Source organism: Tasmannia lanceolata, unplaced genomic scaffold, assembly GCF_043159265.1.
Source record: "Tasmannia lanceolata isolate RefF3 unplaced genomic scaffold, GAP_Taslan_0.1 ptg000044l, whole genome shotgun sequence".
Taxonomy (NCBI): domain Eukaryota; kingdom Viridiplantae; phylum Streptophyta; class Magnoliopsida; order Canellales; family Winteraceae; genus Tasmannia; species Tasmannia lanceolata.
The window spans coordinates 23,139,594-23,160,556 of record NW_027518721.1 but is presented as its reverse complement, the minus strand read 5'-3'; the positions used below and the strand labels follow the sequence as shown (position 1 = coordinate 23,160,556).

General features: G+C 39.4%; 2 protein-coding genes and 1 long non-coding RNA gene across 4 annotated transcripts; all 3 read right to left on the bottom strand.

Annotated features, from left to right (window-relative positions):
• Positions 1–5,182: 5,182 nt before the first annotated feature.
• LOC143863878 (RING/U-box superfamily protein) lies at positions 5,183–7,502 on the bottom strand. Its single transcript, XM_077374658.1, has one exon. It carries the CDS (start codon positions 7,001–7,003, stop codon positions 5,666–5,668), a length of 1,338 nt encoding a protein of 445 aa, XP_077230773.1. The 5' UTR covers positions 7,004–7,502; the 3' UTR covers positions 5,183–5,665.
• A 1,403-nt stretch (positions 7,503–8,905) lies between these two features.
• LOC143863256 (uncharacterized) lies at positions 8,906–9,846 on the bottom strand. The gene is made up of 2 exons (XR_013240841.1): positions 9,771–9,846; positions 8,906–9,117 (listed from the first exon to the last, which is right to left on the bottom strand). It is a non-coding gene; the product is annotated as an uncharacterized LOC143863256 (long non-coding RNA).
• A 1,409-nt stretch (positions 9,847–11,255) lies between these two features.
• LOC143863475 (peroxidase A2-like) lies at positions 11,256–19,137 on the bottom strand. Of its 2 annotated transcripts, none has more exons than XM_077374144.1 (4): positions 18,866–19,137; positions 13,685–13,876; positions 12,483–12,648; positions 11,256–11,983 (listed from the first exon to the last, which is right to left on the bottom strand). In XM_077374144.1, the coding sequence occupies exons 1-4, from the start codon at positions 19,064–19,066 to the stop codon at positions 11,565–11,567; spliced, it is 978 nt and encodes a 325-aa protein (XP_077230259.1). In that variant the 5' UTR covers positions 19,067–19,137; the 3' UTR covers positions 11,256–11,564. The 2 variants fall into 2 exon arrangements, with proteins under 2 accessions (XP_077230259.1, XP_077230260.1); XM_077374145.1 differs by lacking the exon at positions 18,866–19,137 and adding an exon at positions 14,460–14,847.
• Positions 19,138–20,963: the final 1,826 nt, after the last annotated feature.

The following is a 20,963-nucleotide window of genomic DNA, read 5'->3' as shown; positions in this document are numbered from 1 at the left end:
AAATGGCTTTCCGCATTCTGGTCAGCATCCACATTTTGAAACACTAGTAATTTCTGCTTGTGATTTGTGAAATGGCTTTATGTGCCCTGTATGCTGGGCAATGTGATCATACAGCAACATATTGAGCTTCAAAACAGCCAAAAAGAATATCGTCTTTAAGAGTACTTGATAAGGATGAAACATCTCTTCAATTAGTTTACTGCCATTTAGCACCCTAGTGATGAACGTGACAATGTCTGCTAGGGCCTGGTGATGATTATTCTATGTATTCTCACTTGCTCAATTTCTCTGTCACTCTCTGAGCTTTGATGTTACTTATTGAGCATGATGGCCTTGTGTTTGCATCTAAGACCACTTCTAAGCCTCCCTCTATTGACACTTCTAAGGCATTCTCCTCGTCCAATGCACCACCTGCACGTGCTCGAGGTAGCAGCGAAGGTTGTGGAAGCAGATTTGATCAGAATTTACAACAATCTCAATATCAACAACAAGCTCCTTATTATCAATGTGCACGTCCAATCACCTATCATACAAGACCAGCACATGGTGGGCGGCCAAAACGTGCCCAAGGAGGTCTTCTCCCACACTATTAGCTCGTCTAGGCCTTGTCAAGCCCAGCTCATCACACGGATGATCTTTCTATCAGGATGCATTCTGAAGCTTTGTGGATCATAGATATATGCTCCATGCACAATGTTAATGACGACTCACGTGACATGACCTCCATTCATCCTTTACTCGGTTCTCATATTATCTAGGCCTTCCCACACTATCAGCTCATACTGTGGTGTACGTAGTATTAATTATAAACTTTTTTTGCTTCTAAGAATAGTATTAAGACATCATTTCCATATGAGCTTTTTTACTCTAATTTTTGGGGCCCTATCCTTGCTCCTCATTTTGATTCTCCTTTCTATATTATATTTGTGGATGATTATCTCTGCTTAGATTTATTTTCTTGGACAAAAGTCAGATGTGATTTCTGTATTTTTTTTTTTCAATAATCTTGTTATTGAGCATTATAGCGCAGGTATCTCATCCCTACGAAGTGATGGAGGTGGTAAAAATACCCAGAGCTTTTTAAGACTTATGCCCTCCCATCAACACTTGCCCTGCGCATACTCCCTCATAATGGAACTTTTGAATGAAAGCATCTTCACATTACAGAGGACCCTTTTTTTTTAATGGTCTTAAAAGCATCCACCCTACTTTACTCTTGGGATCCTAACCATCTATGGACTGAAGAATTCCACATAGTAATCCATGTCATTAACATGCTCCCATCGACTACTCTTGGTTGGGCTTCTCCCACTCACGTACTACTTGATGCATACCCATATTATTTTTCATTTAGAACATCGAGATGTATTCCATGTAGACGAACCCAACTAGTGTTAGGATTAGACTTAGTCAATTTGAGCAGGGTAGATCCTTTCACCTTCTTCATGTAAATTTTCAAAAGGATTCATTAGCAACTAGTTTAGGACAAAGACTTAGTTGAGTTGAGTTGAGTTGAGTTGAGTTGAACATCGGGATGTATATATTATACGCATGTTCCTTCATCTACACATAATAAATTCTCTCCCACGGCTATTACTTGGATTTTTATTGGATATAGTCATGATAACAAGGGTCATCAGTGTTAATATAATCTTGCAAAATTTTAATCCCATGTCATATCTCGTTTGAAAAATTACATTTCTATGATCCACCAACCATTGGGCACGAGGTTAAGGGGGAGATATCTAGCAATGAGGATACTATAGTTTTGTACCGAGATGCAAACACCACTTATTCTACTTTGGCAATTGTATTAAACTTATTTTTAAGTTTACTACCAGTCACATTATAAAACCGTAGGAGAAGCATTATATTCGTCAGACGTATAAGCCCATACCAATCGCATTATACAACCATGAGAAGCATTATGTTTGTCAGAACCACAAGCCCTTACAGAAGTTTTCTTTTTTCTTTTTTCTTTTTTTTGAGTAAGGCTAAGCCGATAAAATTTAATAAGGCGGCTTCTAGTGACAGGTGGATATTGGCAATGGCAAAAGAAACGGGGGCACCATATTGCAAAGACACACTGGAGTTTGGACACAGTAGCTATACCTACAGCAGGTAAGAATAGGTTGTAAGTAGGTTCTCAAGCTGAAGGAAAAACCCAAAAGTACTACTACCACGGTATAAGTCAAGGCTAGTAGCTAAGAAATATAACAAAAACCAAAGACTTGACTGTGACACAAGTCATTCAGTCCCGTAGTAAAGAGCACGATGATAAGATTCATTCGTGCTGTAGCCAATATAATTGGTTGAACAATTAGCCAGATGGCTGTGAAGCATGTGCTTCTCAGGGAGGAATTATACATGGAGGATCCAAGAGGGTTTGAGTCTACAAACATTAACCATTTTGTTTGTCAACTTAAGAAGGCAATCTATGGGTTGAAAGTTGAAAAAGGCTCAAAGGATGGTTCCACAAGCTACATCAAGCACATAAGCACAAATGCTACAGGAGAACTAGAGAATTAAGTCTGAAAAATTCTTGCTTATCAAGTATTCTAAATGATCAATGGTATTCGTCTTAGTGGATGTGGAACACATCATTATATCAGGAATGACGGTTCGGAGATTCATGTTCCTAAAAATAATCTGAAGTGGACCTTTGATATGAAGGATCTAGGAGAGCTATGCTGCTTCATTGGACTTTGTGGAGAGATCCGAGAGCCATGTCTATCAGGAAGGATGTTGTGGATTTACTAAAAATGTTTCGATCAACTGCAAACCCGTCAGCACCCTTGTAGTGCATAACTAAAAGATTAGTGGTAAACAAGGAGAAATGATCAGAGATCCTCATGTTTATTGGAGTATGTTACGGGTGCTCCAGACCTTACACTCACTAGACCTGACATTACCTAAGTGGTGAGTGAGGTTTACTAATATCATCATGATCCAAGAGAAGAGCCTCTTTATGAAGCCAAGAGGATCATGAGATACATCAGAGGTACATTGGATCATGAATTACTCTATAGAGCATAACAGGACAAGATAGTTAGAGTATGTGGCTACTTAGATGTTAATTGGGCATGAGATCTAGATATTCGCATGTAAATAGCAAAGTATTGCATTTCACTTAAAGTTGTGGAAATCCATGCTAGTTGGGCATGAGATCTAGATATAAGTTGTAGAAATCCGTCCTAAGGGTATTTTGATCATTGGACTTTCTTGTGTGTGTGTGTGCGCGCACGCGCGCCAACGTATTGTGTTTTTTTTCCTGCTAAAAGGTAAGCAATGATAATATTAAAATTAAAACATATACCAATGTATTGTCATTATGTGAAGTTAATGAAGAAATTAAGTTTATACTCCTCCAACTGAAATCACGCTATCCCTCTTCTCCACCCTTCCTCATTATCTCGAAGTATTTATTATTTACATAACCTAAGTCAACGTCCAATACAAGTCTTTCCCAAACAACTCATAGCTAATAATCTAATTGCAAATGGAAAAGAAATTATCCTTTCATAATACCTCTACAGGTCACTAGAGTCCCACACTCCCACCAACTAGAATGATTAATAGCACCCTCTCGACATCCAAGACAACCTTGGTCAAACTTTCATCAATAGTTCAATGCTTCGCAACTTTTATAACATAACCATATTCACCTCTTACTCAATGGATTTTTCACACAAAATCTATAATCCATGTTTCTCACTCTCCTCAGTTTCTAGCATAGAATCTTAATGTTGTCAATAAAGTCATTATCCTACCGTCTCAAAAAAAAATAAAGTCATTATCCTTTCTGGCTTCTAACTTGCTTCATGCTTCCACTCTACTAATTTTTTTCCAAAATCCTAAATAGGTCTCTGATTTCATCTTCACAACTCAAAAGAGGTGACATTTTCATTTACTTTAGTGTTCCACTCAGCCTCCTCAATTTTACTTATCATTCATTAAAATTGACATATAGTTTTCAGAGAAGGAGATTATTCCATGGATTTATTACAAGGTCTAATTAGATCTGAAGTGGCCGTGAAGAGATAACAAGCGAGGCTCAAATCTTGACAGGTTACCATTATCCCAGGAGAGTCAACAAGCACACAAATGGACCGATCGGACCAAATGCCTTCCAAAAGAGAACAGATACCTGTTGAGGTATACCTAAGCCTTCATGAGAGGAAAATCATGATAGGAGACTCATCCAAAGTGAATGCTCAAATGCCCTAATCTTTCACGCCACGCAAGAAAAATGAGCTACTCATATAAAAAGGGTGGCCCAGTGCAAGAGGCTCGCGCCATTGCGAGGTCTGCGGAGGGCTAGATGTACGCAGCCTTACCCCTGCTTTGCAGAGAGGCTGTTTCCGTGACTCAAACCCGTGACCACCAGGTCACAATGGAGCAACCTTCCCGTTGTGCCAAGGCTTGCCCTCCCAAGTACTGAACTACAATAGCATCCTCAAATGAGCTACTCATAAGAAATAACAAATTAATGACTACTCTCCTACTCAGTGTTCAAAAACTCCTTGACTCGACAAGGAACTCCCCCGAGTCGACTCCTTTTTGCCTTGGCCGCGTTCCGCATTGCACCACATCCGCATTCCGCGTTTTGCCCTACATAGTCATTAAACTCCTTCGACTCTTCCAAGTTATGACCGCGTCAACCTCGTCAACCGCATTCTTGGCCGCGTCCGCGTTGAGTCGACAAGGATTTTTCCTGGCCGCGTTCCGCGTCAAATCCGCGTTTTTAAACACTGCTCCTACTAAGTACTGAACTGCAATAGCATCCTCAATCTGAAATCTCCCCACTAGCACTTTAGTTGAAATGTTAAGCCTTAGATGCCTCACATGTTCAGAATGTTTATGTTTTATGACTATTATGTCAAGCCTCACACATGTTAAAAAAAATAAGAAAAAAGAAGAGTATTTGCCCATAGAAATCTAACTGTTATCATATCTGGCTTACAAAATCGGTTATAAGGCTTTACATACAGTAAATGAACATAAAGGCACCTCTGATAAACTTGCTAATCTCATCTTTTATACACACATACACACAGATATGAATATATCTGTCTAGCTGCCATTAGGAATGGAAGAAAGTAGGAGGTAAAAACTAAAACTCACAAAACATGCAGCTAACAGTGAAATAAGCCGGAGACAGAGACCATATCATAAGGAGCCATAGTAAGACACTTGCAGGAGTACATATAACACTATTCAAAAGCTGGCCATTCTGTAAATTACAAATGTGAACTTGTCCACAAGCTGGAAAGATAAAGAGTGCAGTCCGCAACAAACAAAAGATGCTTACACACAAAAAAAGAAAATATATCTTTTTTTTTAAGTATAAAACTTGAAGAAGCTGCTAGCCTGCTACATACAACAGAAAACAATGTACCAGTCTGCAACAAGGGAGGTTTCAGTACTCACATAGGTGTTGCAAAGAGATTGCGCCTGCAGAGTATGCGAGTAAAGAAGAAATGCTGAATACATAAGTGATATCAAGAGGATAATAAAAACCAATGCTGAGATCGAACATGAGCCAGGATAGGCTGATAACAAGTCTAATATAACACTCTTGCTAAAGTCAGGCCAGAAAAACTTAGAAAAATTGGGGAGGTGACACGATAAATAAGGAGCCTTAAGCTCTCAGCAATTTGACTGATCAGTTCAATCTTCTCCTCTTTGGTATAAGAAAAACATCTCCATCCACATCTAAGGATCCCGAAGCATCATCTCTTGCACTTCTTGTAGAAGAAGACCCAACAGAATGAGGGCCCGTAGCGGTATCTTGTATCGGGCTTTCTGATTGTACAACAGCAACAGTGCTTGAAACAGAACCCCTATCCCTATCGTCAACCAACATATGCTCAGATAATTGCTGAGCCCATCCTCCAACTGCTAAAGTCTGAGTATCACCAGGACTCAAATGGCCATCATGAGGTGTCTGAACCAATGGGTCAACCAAATTTGTTGCGGGTGGAACATTGGCACTAGACGAGGCCTCTCTATTCGGTCTCTGCCTTCGAAGCATAGAAAGAACCCGCATACGGGCATCTCTCCCCCGACTGAGCAAATTGCCCTGTCTCACATTGGCCTCATTTTGGAACACTCCAGTCCCCAAATTCGATGCCCCCTGATCCGAATCCCCTCTACGCAACCCCTGGACAACTCTCAACCTATTACGAATCTGATCGACGGAGGCATTAATCCGCTCAAGTGTCTCCATAGAAGCACCCAACAAAGCAGAATTAATCCTTATTCTTCTAGTTACATCCTCAATCCCCCAAGATAAACGCCCACGATGAACCCTCTGCCTCGAGCTCTCAATCCTTTGAGCATGGGGCCTTGGAGGCGTCTTAAAGTTAAAAGACAACTCCCCCTCCTCCTCATCAACCTTCTTCTCCTCACTTCCACGGCCATAAATAGGCGTCAAGTTCTTCTCTGTCACCTCACCCTTACAAACAGGGCATTCTTGTGTATCCGAATGAACATGAAGCCACTGATAAAGACAAGACCAACAGAACAAATGCCCACACGAGGTCACTACAGGGTCCCTTGCCATCTCCAAACAAATGTTACATTCAAAACAGCTAACACCATCACCACTACCCCCTCTGCTCTCAACGCGCTCTCCCAACGCACTAGCAATCAGTTCTCTCCCATTCCCACTAGACCCAACAATGCTTTGGGACCCGACATTGCTTCTTTCACCGCCACCTATACTACTCTCCCCAGCCTGAGTTCTGACCTCTTCCAAGGGGTTGAACAGTGAATCCATTGAAATTCTTTGAATTTCAGAGGGGGGTGGGGTTTCGGGAGCGAAAAGAAGTCGACCTAATCGTCTTCTCCATCGGCTATTAGGTCGTATACGTTCGCTGAATAAATGTTGGTAATTTCCTAAGATCTCTTCATCTATATTGGTAGATTCAGTAAGACTAGGAGGAGATAGAGGTATTAGATTCAAATCCACATCCACCCTACTCTCAGCCTCATTCTCCATCAGTAATACAAAAAATCAAAATCAAGATCTAAAAACCTGTGAAAGAAACCCTAATTTCCAAAGATCGTGACAAATCTCCCACCAGATCTAGAAAGAAATGTAAGATTAAAAATCTAGGGTTTCAAGATTACGAATCTTGAAATGAAAAGTAAGAAATTGAAGGAATGAATTCCACACTCACCTTGAATAAGAATAGAAAAGATAGGCAGATTTTGAGCCTGTTCTTTTTCTCCCCTTTCCCAATCATGAGAAAGAGAGAGAGAGAGAGAGAGAGGATTTTGTAAGGTGAATAGAAAGGAGATTTAGGGTTTTGGGAGAGAAGGAGGTATTATATAGAGATAGTAGCTGGCGCTAGGTTAAACCAGCCATAAAACCTCACCCTTGATACGTGGGTCTACCAAACAAGGTATTTTTCCTCCTTTGGCGTCCGTTTGTATAAATAAAATGGAATATGGATTCATGTTCCTTTACTTTCCTGCCTCTTTCCATGTTCATGCTGATCACATGTGGAAGTACAGGTAGAAGTAGAAGTAAAATGATGTCATTTTATTAAGTGTTGGGGATCAATGCGAGCACCAATCAGGCACTGACACGTGGCACAAGCCCCACGCGGCCGCCCAATGAGATGGCACCATGTGGCAAAGCAAAGTCAAGCTTCTTGGAGAAAATCCCCATCCTTGGCCAGCTGGCCCGCGAAAATCCCGACATATGACACTATGGCTTAGCATTCCTGGGCTGCATATCCCAAAAAACTGTACGAAGTCACGTCGGCCATCACATCGCCGGCCCATAACTCTTGGAGGGTCATATGAGCCCATCTGGGACCATACTGGCACCGCCAGCTGTCATGTCGATGGCCCGCGATCCCTGGAACCTCCGTTTATAAAAGGGAAACCCCAACTCTGATTTGAGGGAGATGCAACAATCCATATATGCCTAGCCGACCTTTGTGCCTTGGAATCTGAGCTTTCCTATTATTAGACGCCGAGCTCTTTTGTCTTTGCTCAGTTTTTATCTATTGTCTCTATGACTTAAGCATCGGTGTGCTTCCCCTAAGTTCCGACTCCGGGCATTCCTAACCGACCTCTTTGAGTGTAGGTTGCCCAGTCGACCCGACCACCCTTCTACTAGACCGCGACACACATCCGAGCAGTCCAGATCGTAGCCGCAACTGTCACGCGGGGCACGACAGTCCCGTATACCTGCAAAGATAACCTTACAGGTATACACAGCTACAAATAGTCATATCAAAACCAAAGTTTTAACAAAAACTATCAAATCATCTTAAAATCCAAATTTGGGATATTTTCCCATTTATTTTAAGAGGAAAGTGTTCATAAGCTATAGCTCAGATAAGCTTATTTCAACTATAGCTCAAAAATACATGTGGCCCCACATTTTTTGGGGGATCCAAAGCATTCATTTGGAAGGCCCTTCCACGGATAGGGTGTGTATAAAAAATCAGTCATGTATGATCATCCTAACACAATCAAAGGTCGAGGGGAAAATGGACAGACAATGTGTGTCCATGTTTCTGCCCATTTTCCCTCCACAAATGGCAGGGTTAGGATGATCCTATAGGGCTAATTTTTGGTACACACCCTATCCGTGAAAGGGCCTTCCAAATGAATGCTTTGGATCCCCCAAAAAATGTGGGGCCACATGTGGTTTTGAGCTATAGCTCAGGAACACTTTCTTCTTATTATAAATCCAATAACAAATAACGGTCATCAATTATTCACCAAGTCAAACTTAATACTCACAATATCAAAGCTAAAGAACTATAGCTACTAATAATATGAAGACGAAATCCTAAGCGTCCACCTCCTCGCCAACGCTTTGCTGACCAGAATCTGTAGATTGTTATCAACAATCATCCGAAGCCCAGTACATAATAACAACTAATAAAATGCAATACAGATAGCAATAAAATAAAATTGGATAAAGTGGAAAAGAGAATCTCACTACAATGGTTTCATAGTTCAATGGTTACCACAAAGGTCTCAAGTTCAAGGTCTAAGGTTTAAATTCTTATGCTACGAAATGGTTACCACTAGTACGTTATTACGTACCTCAAGTGTGCCAGAAGCTTTCCCAATTGGAGAGCTAATCACCTGATAATCATACATTAAATGTCACTAAAGGACCCAAAGAAGTATCCTGAAGCTGAAGTCCATGCTCCCCAAATTCAAAACAAACATAAATTTTCTTTACTGTTCGGACGCCCAACCGAAGTCATCTGGCGTCCGACAAAGCACCTTCGGGCGTCTCTGAGATTTTTCCCAAAAACCCAACTCTCTGGTATTGTGGTCAAGCGTCCGAACTGGACATCCAACCCACCCTTCGAATGTCCAAAGACAACCCTTCGGGCGTCCGATTATTGGGGACTGGGTTTTTCCCCGAAATTTCAGATTTCGCCCGATTTTCATCAACATTCAAATTTTCATATCTTTATTGTTCGTTCTCCGATTTGAGCAAGGTCGGATCCAACAGACTCCGTTCATTACGAGGAATCCATTGAATCCAATTTTACCCTTAGAAAATCACCAATCTAATTATTTTGATTTATTTAATCTATTAGGGTTAAACACAAAAAGACCTAGTTCATTAGGGTTCCAAAACCCATATTCTTATTCCATAAGGATCCAAAATCCCTCTCTTAAGTTCTTATACTTGATCTGGAATAAAATCTCCAGCTGAACTTTTATTAATCCTAGATCTTTTAGGGTTCTTAATCACGCAATGATCACACAAGTATAGATCTTACCTTAGATCGCCTACAGATCTTCAAAACTCGGATTTCCAAGATTTCCTAGGTCTTTCGCACAAATTCTCTCCTCTCCTTGGGCTGCAGAAGTTAGGGTCAATTAATTCTCTGCAGAAACCCCTACGGAGAGTATTTATAGATTCTATTAGGAAGCCCTAACCCTAACCAAGTGCCAAAGACATAATTGCCCCCAAATCTAAAGTTAATGAACAGGATTGTCTTAATCCGAACGTTAATGAACGGGATCTAAACATATGAATAGGATCCATGGGCATATTTCGGATCATCAAATTTGGGATCCGAAAAATTTCGGATTGGGTATGGACACGCCACAGATGCCCATTGGATAGTCACGATCCGAAATGGTTTGCAAAGATACCCTCCAAATTTTGTTAATGCTAACCATTCTATAAGGGTATGTTGGTCAAAACCTTTCTTATCACTTAATGAATTGGATGGGAATGCGATTTCACTCATTTCATACTTTCACGAAGGAAAAGAGAGATTGGTTTCGTTCTTTATGCATCATATTCATTGATAATAGTTATACATTATATTTGTGTATGTAATTTTGATTAGTTTTATTGTTTACAAGCATTATTATATGCATAGAATAAACATATATAAAATTTTAATTTAGCCGAAGAAAATGCACAGAGACACACTAATAGTGGACTGCCATTCTAACTCTTTTTAAAAAAATTAATTGTTTACTTAGCTTAGTGGGACATAATAGGACACTCTGATGAACGGTCCGAATTAAAATGGATCTTGATCATGACGTGAAAAGTAGGGTCCGAAGAACAATCAGACTCCGACCCGACCAATAAGGAATTTGAATGGATCGTGACTGTGACATAGGTGGATTCAACCCGAAGTGGATCCGTTGACACCCCTAGTCAAGGCTTTGGTCTTCAATCTTGAGGTCGGAGGTTCGATCCCAGTTTACCTACCACAAAGAAAATGGGATTTGCCAAGGAACTTCGCAGAATTAAAGGCATTTCGCGGAGAGAACAGCCACACCTATGCCCACTTTTCATCAGATTTTGTCCTATTCATATAATTCATATGGGGTGGCTGCTCTCTCATGCAACAGCCAGCCACTAAATGCCTTCTGTGACCAAACGCTTATAAGAAAGAAAACAAAGTGACATCATTTTACTTTCTTTTCTTAGTAAAATACTACTTTTGTGCCAATCAAATGGACCCCAAAGGAAAGTAAGGCATTGCAATTGAGATTGCATTTTGAAAATTCATATAGTACATGACAACCAAGCAACGCTAGTAAATGGAATGTGTTCGTTTACTTTTATTTTTCCACTTCTTTGTGCATCAAAACATACCCACTCAGACTAAAATAAAGATTCCTTGGAATGGCATGTATTAATCCAATCTAGCAAAGCCAACGAGGCAAGGTTAATCGAGCAGCTAGGATCATTTCCACGGTCTGGTCTTTGGTTTTGATCTATCCTTATTGGGCCCAAATAAATTAAAGATTGGGATATTGTATCTTGTAATCTTATTTCCTTGTACACAAATACATCAGCCAATGCACACTTCCATTCTAGCCTCTACTCATTAAAAGAAACACAAACTATATATAGCACTTGGGCATCTCTTTCTAAGAGTAATACCCTTACAAGTACCTTTAGATTGGTTTTGGCTGATCAAAACATTATTCAATCTGTCTTTTGGTAGGAAAGAAAATGAGTGGTGCAACACAAGGACTTCTCAATGGATCACCCCCCGCCCAAGTAGGCCGAGATAAAATACTATTCATCATCATGTGAAAGCTTAACTTCCATTAACCTTTTTACAATCGGAACGAATCTGTCCATTGGTACCTGTTAAAGGGCTGATATTCCCCATGTTTATCATAGATGTAACGAAGCTCTGAAAGAAGGCGGTTTGGTTGCTACTGAAGCTGTTAACAATGGAGATGGTTGAAGCCCCACTAGTTGAAAATAGCTCTTGATCCGATTGGAGAAGGCCGTTGTTGTTCTGAAGATTAGAGAAGTAGTTACTATCGAAAGTGTCAGGGGTTGTTGGATCGAAATTAGTCAAGGTATTGGAGGATCCATTTTGGGGGCATGTTTGTTGAAGCGTCGCCAAATAAGTGGAGTTTAGTGTTGGGTCAGGACTTCCAGTGCCACTGAAATTGTACAGACGACTACTGAATGATGAACATTTAGCACGTCCAAATGTGTGACCACCTGAAAATGGCACACACACACACACATAGTGGTCAGATGTCATAGTTGAAGAAAAAGTACTAATGTTATTGAGGCATGGGAAATAGGGGTACAATTCGGGTTGGGTCCAACCCGAACCTGGTGGGTTTATCCAGAATTTGGCTCGGGTTGGCTTGGGTTGGGTTAGCGTCGAGGACTAGGGCAACCTGACGCCACCCGACCCCAATCACTCACACTAATTTTATTATGATTTTAATTATTGTGACCCAAACCCGAACCCACCCGACCCCAAAATAAATGTCACTTTTTTTGTATGTTTCCACATTTTATCTCGGGCCAGCCCGAACCTAACACGGCCCAATTTGGAAATTCGGCTTTGATGGGTTGGACTCAATCCGACCCAACCTGGCCCGAGTCGCACCCATAATGAGAAATGATACTTTCACCCCTTTTCTAGCATTTTTCACTCCATTTTGTTTGTCTTTTCCGGAAAATGATCACTCCCCATCCGAGCCCTTACCAGATAATGCGACTAGATCGGTTGTGTCAAGGCCCACAGCAGAGAACTTGGCTGTAATGTTGCTTAGGCTCGCGAAGGGACTCGGAAGGTTGGTATTAGCTCCGGCTAAGTTTGCCGTCGTGCTATCCCTTCTTCCCAATAGCGCATTCCAGGTGGGCCCTCCTGACTGTAACAAGGAGACCAGTAAGATATATCATTTAGTTTCAACTCTCATAACCTAGCTATTTTCCATTTCCAACCCAAACTAATTTTGGGTTAGGTTAAGGTTGAGGCCTTCAGCAACCCAACTGAAGAGGCCATCCCCTAACTTTATCATGATTTTATTGCGATTTCAATATCGTAGGGTTATGGATTTTTTGTATTTTTTTTCCTGTTTTTGCCACGGACCTAGGAATGCAAGTCGGGTTGATTTTTGGGAATTTATGTTGAGCTTTTACCTTCAAATTGGGTCGGGTTCAGATTGATTCTAATTCATTTTCTCAACCCAACCTGACCCAAGTTGCACCCCTACTTGGACCCATAGTTAGCAAAACTCTGTTTTAAACGGCGTTTTATTGGTGTGCCATTTAAAACTTTTACAACAAATAAAAACATTTTAAACACGTTTAAAATGCGTTTAAAACATTTTAAACACATTTTTTGCCCAATTTTACAATTTTACCCCCACCATTTTATAAATGACAAAATTCTAAACTCCTTTTCTTCTGTTTCTGTTTTTTTGACTGCATTTTTTTGAAGAATACCATATGAAACTCGAATTTTTGCCGTCCCGTTTTTTGCCGAATCACGTTTTGCTAACTATGCTCGGACCAAGCCAAACCCATTTTGTTCCAACCCGACCCTATTTGGAAAATCGGGTGAATTGGGATAGGGTGCATAGATTTAAAGGCGGGTTGGGTTTTGATTGAAGTATTAAATGTTTTGTTCAAGGGCCTAAAAGTTTTGTAAGAATTAAAAAAAAAACACTTGCATGGATAAGAGAGAACCATTAATTAGACTACATTTTAAGTAAAATTAAGCAATAAAAAGGAAATTTATAGCTCCTACAAGTAGTGATACCCAACTTTTTCAGAGGCCATCGTTGGATCAAATATCAAAGGTGGCTTCTATGTCGTACCCCATTACACGCATAAACCCCCGAACACCATATGATATCATTAGTATATATAATAAATTGAAAAAAGGAATATGTGGAAACATACCAGAGTCACGGACACTTGAGCAGCAATGGCGAGAATGTCCGCACAAGAGACCACACCGGCGCAAGAGTTCTCCACAGCAGTTTTGATATTGTCCACCACACCGAAACCCCTAACAGAGTTACTATTGGGGCCGGCATCCTTCTCGGTTACTATGGTGCTGCTATTGTCCAACAAAATTGACCCATCGCAACCCTTAAAAAAGCACAACAATTTATTTTCCTTTAGTCCAACATGAATGATTAGGTAGTATGCCTTACATAACCCTAACATCTTCATATGATTACGTGATGATATTGAAGGATGGACTGATCTGGAATTCGTCACAGCTAGAGTTGCAACTCGGGTCGATTTTTGAGATTTTAGGTTGAGTTTTTACCATTAAAGTTTGGTTGAGTTTGGGTTGATTCTAAGTTGCAACCCTAGTCACCACCATGGTTTTAAATTGCGCTAGAAATGAAACGAAATCGCCGAAATATTTCGATTTTGACTGCCACTGAAACAAAATCCACTTGGATTCGGAAAATTACAAGATTTTGGAATTTCGCCCAAAATCTCGGTATTTAGTTAATGTTTAAGTTGAAATATACGAAACATGCAACTTTTCATATATAAAAAAAGAAGCAAAGTTTATGTCGAATTGTTTACATTTCGGCAGAAGCCCGGACAAAAAACAACTTCACTTGCAGAAAAGAGAAGAACAACGAGATTCCTTTAAGAAATTTCTAAAAAAAAACAAGAAATATATAAAGAAAAACCAAATAGCAAAGAATCTTACCTGGATTTTGGCCATGATTTCATACTGAATTTTTTTCGTGATTTTATAAGATTTTGGTTGAAATTTCTAACCGAAACTGAAATGTTTCGCTGATGGCAGAAACCGAAACCGCTCAGAATTTAAAACCTTAGTCACCACTTAGCTAATCTTGCAAAAAATGAACTGCTTTTCAAGCCCAAGATCATAGATTTTGTTTTTGTAATTAATCTCAGCCCTTCAAGTAAAGTGAATGGCTTATTCCGCTGCGATAAAGCAGACTACCTCGTGGAAGATTTAGGGCCTTTTTGGATGTCGCAAAAATAGATACTTATTTGCAATAAGAATTTATTTAAGATAATATTTGCGGATTCTTATTTCCAAAAATGCTCTTTGTAAGATTTTATCTTAGAAAAAAAAGCAAATTAATTAACATTTGACGTTTCGAAGACTATCTTATTTCCATTTAGAAGAGATGTGCTACGAAGACAAACAATAAATTAATGGGAGTGATAAATCAACTCCCAAATATCTTAAATCGACCCCCCATGTGTCTATCTCTCTCCTCTTTCTCTCTCTAACCCAGAAGAGAGAGAAAGACACAAAGGGAGTCGATTTAAGATATTTGGGAGTAAATCACTGCCCTAAATTAATTGTGATTTTTTTATTAAATTTTACTATATGTTTGGTAAATGACAGAGTATACCCTTTTTTAGTGACACATGGCAATATTACTACGACTGTTTGGTGCAACCCTGACACAAGCATGTCTTCCTTATATAGCATGTTAGTCGTTTGTTGGTACAGGGTATGTGAATAAATGTAGAAAATATAGAGTTTTTACACACGGAGTGTGGCCGTATAGTCTAATATTTTTCAAAAAGTATTGTATGGCCCACTTCATAGGATGATCCAAACCATTCATTAATCATTTCCATAGGATGATCTTAACCCTTGGATCTGTAGAGATTTCCATAATGCTAGGTCAGAGGATTAGAATCATCCAGCTGAAGTGATTTTTTTTGTCACGTTACGTTGTGGCCCAAAAAATGAACAGGTTTGGATCATCCTATGGAGTGTGACGTACAATATTTGAAAAACATGGGACAATACTACCACTCACACCATATAAAATCTCGAAAATATAAAGGTGTTGGTACCAAAACCACGGGGGTGCAAACATCAGCTAGTTTTCATTGGATTATTGTCATATAGGAATATAACCATGAAAGTGGAACCAATTATTGTACGAAAAGTAGCCAGCACTTTCTTATGACATTACCTTTAGGCTCTGTTCACTTCTTTTCCCCGGTTCCTTTCCTTTCTAGGTGACATGGCAGAAGGAAAAGGAATCCAGGGAACTGTCAAGGAAAATGTTTTGTTTTTTTTGGAAAGTCTCTTTCTGATATATTTAATCGGAAACCAAATATCGAGTAACAGGGAAAAAGTCAATTTCCACATCATTTTCAGCTTTTAAATAAGAAATTTCACATCTGATAATATTTTTCCCTAGAAAAGAAGTGAACACAGAAATTCTATCTTGTCAAGGTCTTGTCAGGGGGATAAAAGGCTGTTTTTGCACCAAAAGAAAGAGCTAAGTTAAAAAGAGCTATGTGACGTGTTGCCTACTTATAAATGGTCGTTTTCTTTTGTTTGTGGCCTTTGGATAAGAAAGAGACTAGCTCTCACATAACCCTTATTGGCCTAGGGCCTCTTTAGATAGGCTTGGAAATTATTTCCATTTAGGCCATGTTTGGAAACCATGGAATAACTTTCCTTGGAATATTGGTTTAATAAAGTGGTAAGAGAGAGAGTGGGAAGGGTGAGAGAAAGAGAGACTTAAGAGGGCCTGAGTGAAGGGGAGGCTGGCTACAAAACAGGAAAAAGATAAATCATATTTTGAGTGGAGTTTTTCTTGTTCTCGTTTTTCATCCTTTAATTCCTTACCCTTTCATTACTCGACCTCGTTCAAATCTCTCCCTCCCCCACCCTCGCTCACCACTAGTTAAGCTAATATTCCATGGAAAAAATATTTATGGTTGCCGTACATGGCCTTAATTTCTTATGCATATAGCCCTTTTACATATGGGATTTGCTAGTGACCATCACAGAAGACATTTCGCATATGGTATGTCGCATGCCAGACCAACCACCGAATGATGACAAAGTCCATCATTTGGGATTTGCTAGGGAACATCACAAAAGGCATTTCACGGACCATCGCATGTGAATTTTTGCTATCCGGGAGGTCTGAACTCAAGACCTTTGGCTCTGATACCATGTTAACTTACCAACTTCTCTAAAAGCTTAAGCTGTTGGAGAAAGGCGTTATTTATCTTTTATACTTTAACACCTTCCGAATCCCATAATCCTATATATGCAAATAATGGTTGGTTAGCCTTGCTTTGGCTTTACTATGGACGGGAAACCATTCAAAACATCCAATCCTAACATTCATCATCGTGAATTATATGTATTTTTCGTTATTATGGACAACAAAAAAACTGTAATAAGGGATCAAAAACACAAAAAGAGAATTTTTGGATCATTAGCTACGTTGTGAAAAACGATCATGGGACAGAAGGATCCACTGTAGGGGTACAATGATATGATTGCATTACTTATTCTTGCTGGAAATCACAAGTTCGGCCTATTGCTCTCGGTCCCACTCTCATCAGATGATTCTAGACTGTTGATCTAGTGTGATGACAAAATGCCCATTATTATGTATTTAAGCCATTATTTTTTTTTTCTGTCTCAATCTTAAAGAATGTGATCTACAGTACGGGACTGAACTTAAATCCACTGGATCAATACGAAGAAGCATTAGATCGGCGGTCCAGATCACCAAGCATGTACGCCACATGTGCCCTAAGTCGTGGTCATTTTCGTTCATCAAGATTAGTTTGTCTCTAACAGAAAGTCTGTATTATTGGATGCTAGGATTGGAGGATTGAATGATTGGGGTGACTATTTAGGGCCATAGGTGATCTGAAACAAGGTCTATCAAATCTATAGTTAAGCTCAATCAAACAGTAGGACCCACTGAAGTTAGTCACGCAAAAGGTAAACTACTTTTAGTGGCTATTCAATCCTTTTCCTTCTTCTTGTTGCTGGATATCTCGTTCGCCAGTAAGCAAACAGCAAATCCGTGGGTATTTGAACCAAGCCACCCCTGAGAGAAATAAATGAATTCCAAGATCCATCGTAACAGAAATTCCATTGGTGCAAATCCAATCACCTCAGTTAGGTAGAGCACCTCGTTTACACGTGCGCTTTTGCTCCTCAGCCTATGGGGTATTAGCAGCCGTTTGTGACTGGAAATCTATTTTTTCTCTTTCATTTCAATATTAAAGAGAAGGGAAATTTTTAGGTGTTGTGTGTTTTGAAATACTATAGAATCAACCGAAGAGAACAACTGGATGTCACTAATAGTTACTTTTTTAACTAATCTCAATCCTTATGGCATGTTTGGCAACCATGAAAAATTATTCGATGAAATATTCGCTAGCGAGAAAAGAGGAGCTGAGATGGAGGGTGGAGGGATATGAGAGGAGGGCATGGAGAGGGCATTAGAATCCATAAAAATAGTGAAAAAATAAGATACTTTAAATTGGGTTTCTTTTTTTTTTTTTTCCAGAATTGTCTTTCATTCCAAGGCATAACTTGTATCCATTCGCTTCAAAACTATTTTCATTTATGCTCCCCTCACTCCCACCTTCTCAACTCTCTTCCTCTCCTGCCATGTCTCACAACTGACCACACTGATATTCCATGGAATATGCGGATTGTTAATCCTAAGTTTTTATCTGCTGCGTGCGCATTAAATCCAGTATTTTTCCAAAAGTAAAATGGGGCCCACTTCATAGGATGATCCAAACAATTCATTTGTTGGGCCACAACATAAACAACCTCTACCCCCATAGATCTTCTCCATACGATGACCCTAACCCTCCCATCTATAGAGGTTTTTATACTCTGCAGTGCCTCTACAGATTGGAGGGTTAGGATTATCTTATGGAAATGAATTACGGTGTACAGCCCACTTATGTAGTGGCTCCACAAATGAACGGTTTGGACTTTAGATCATCCCTTTCATGGCTGATGTCAGTCATAGTTACTTTCTGTAATTAATCTAAGCCCTTCACGAATTGCTGATTCTGTGCCGGAACTTAGACCCCCTCTTTGCACATGAGATATCCTCTCTCTTCTCTAGAAGAAGTATAAAAGAAAGTGTTTTGCTATATGCACTCATTAAGCATCATTTAATTGCTCTTGAGAACATGAACATGTTAAAAACATGCGTAAATTTATGTTCTCAAGTATCAAAACATGTGTAAATTCATGTTACATGATGCTTAACGAGTACTGCCCTCAGCAAATTAAACCCAAAAGGAAAATAAGAATCGCAAAGAAGAGGTTGAGCTTACATCGACAAAGCAATCGTGGAAATGAAGCCGAAGGAGGCTCGCGGCAATTCGAGTATCCGATTGTAGAGCCTGTTGGATAACGTTGCTTACTATGCTAGTCACGTTTGGGCATGTGGTACTGTAAAACGTGGCACTCAATTGAGAGTTGGATCCCCCGATCAAGAGGGTCAAAACTATGGTTCCAACTAAGAGAAGAGACATTTTTTTGTGATAATAAATGCTTGTATTTTCTCTTCCCTTCAGGCTCTAACCGAGTATATATATATATGCAAGGCTCAAAGCAGCTCTCCTTTTATAGGCAGTGAAAGCAAAGACCTAGTGTCTTAGATTTAGTGAGTAGATATTTTCACCCCCTCTGCAGTACGCATTCGCCCCCCTTTTAACGTGAAAAGTGGACAGCTTTAACTCTTTTTGACGTCAAATCACGTTAATAGGGGGCGAATGCGTACGGGGACGTGAAAATATCGTCGCCCTAGATTTATTATCTTCTTTGTTCTCTTTTGTTTTTGTTGTTCATGTGATCAATAACTCTCTCTCTCTCTCTAACACACGCACATATTAGTTCTCTTTCTAAGAGTCAAGTGGGTATCTCTATTTTTCTCTCATCTCAATACGTATGATGGTACCGTAGTGAAGCTTTTATGAGCACAACACAGGCACATGTAGTTGACTGGTAGAAATATAATAGAAATAGTTCCAAGTTCTAACACATATATTTTCCATTCCAAGATAATCAAAACTTCACAGTAATAAGAGCCCTTCCCTTTCATAGAAGAAATTATCTAACATAGAAGCTTGTTCATACTGTTTAACAATTAGGGTTTCTGTAGTGTGACTTAATGGCCACGCTTTTGATTTAAGTGACAGCCTCATTTGAGAATCTTTTTTGTAACCTTCTGATTATCAAAGTAAAACTTTTGGACCCAAATAATTGAAATAGCCCTACCTGCTCACATGCATTGCTATTTGAAACCTTGGGAACTGGTATTGACACATAAATAAAAGCATGATTTGTTTTTAGTATTTATCTTATATAAGAAAGTTACATTTGTGTAAGGTGCAGTGCCTAAGTTCTCACAGTAATTGAACAAATCCAGAACTTCTGATGCCCTGTTTTCAACTTTAATATTTCTAAATAATTCAAAATTCTTTCATTTTATTGAATTGAATGCAAATTTCAGGAGTAATTCTTCAATTTCTCATATGTTATTGGGAAATATTTGAGAAAGTCAAAATTAAGTATTGAAAAAGGCATGGTGCAAATATTGAGCTCACATCCTAATCTAGCAAAGGCATGCACTTAACCATCTTTCCATGTTTTTTGATAGTAGGACTTTTAACGGTGGTCTAGACCGCCGGTTAAACCCAATATTCTTGTTGTGTGAGCTCACATTTTGGGGTGATCCAAAGCATTCATTTGAAAGGCCCTTACATAGATAGGGTGTATGCCAATAATCAGATCCATTGGATCGTCCTAACCCTTCCAATTTTAGAGGGAACAGATAAGCTTATCTGCGCTCGAGCGCAGGAACAGTAAGCTCATATAAAAAAAATATGTATTTTTCTTTGAATTGTTCCCAACTCTTACCAAACTGACAGGATTTGATATGTTTTTTTTATTAGGAGAGTTGTCTATGTGATGGTTGGATGCTACTTTATTAGCATTTTCTCTACTTTAAACGATCTGCGATGATGATTAAAAACTACTCAAGTTTTTTCGAGCGAAAGACCACCATCTTCTTTGATGTCTATCATGTCTTTCGTCAATTGCTTTCCCTACCTTCAGACGACAAAACTTTTTGTCCTTTTGGTACCTCTTTAGTCAAAATGATATTCTAGTGCTTCGCTAATAAGATGCATATGAATCTTCCCCGTCCATGAAAGAAATTTGTCTTATGTTAAGCTTTTCCACAGAGTATAGTTCTTATAGTTAAAAAATGTAAGGCCCTCCTTCAAAGATCCGTCCCATTCATTTGGATCGCCCCAAAGTATAGGTTAAGGCCAAAATTTCATTTCCATGTGATGATCCTAACCCTCCGATCTATACATGTTCTATGATTTACTCTAAAGATCGGGCGTTTAGGATCATCCTATGTAG

Excerpts from the sequence above, each read along its gene's own strand:
- LOC143863878 (XM_077374658.1), bottom strand. The coding sequence starts at position 7,003 with ATGGAGAATGAGGCTGAGAGTAGGGTGGATGTGGATTTGAATCTAATA.
- LOC143863475 (XM_077374144.1), bottom strand. The coding sequence starts at position 19,066 with ATGTCTCTTCTCTTAGTTGGAACCATAGTTTTGACCCTCTTGATCGGG. Across the intron at positions 13,877-18,865 it reads TCCACGATTGCTTTGTCGAT|GGTTGCGATGGGTCAATTTT; the intron begins GTAAGCTCAACC and ends TGCTTTTTTAAG. Across the intron at positions 12,649-13,684 it reads CTCAAGTGTCCGTGACTCTG|TCAGGAGGGCCCACCTGGAA; the intron begins GTATGTTTCCAC and ends TCCTTGTTACAG.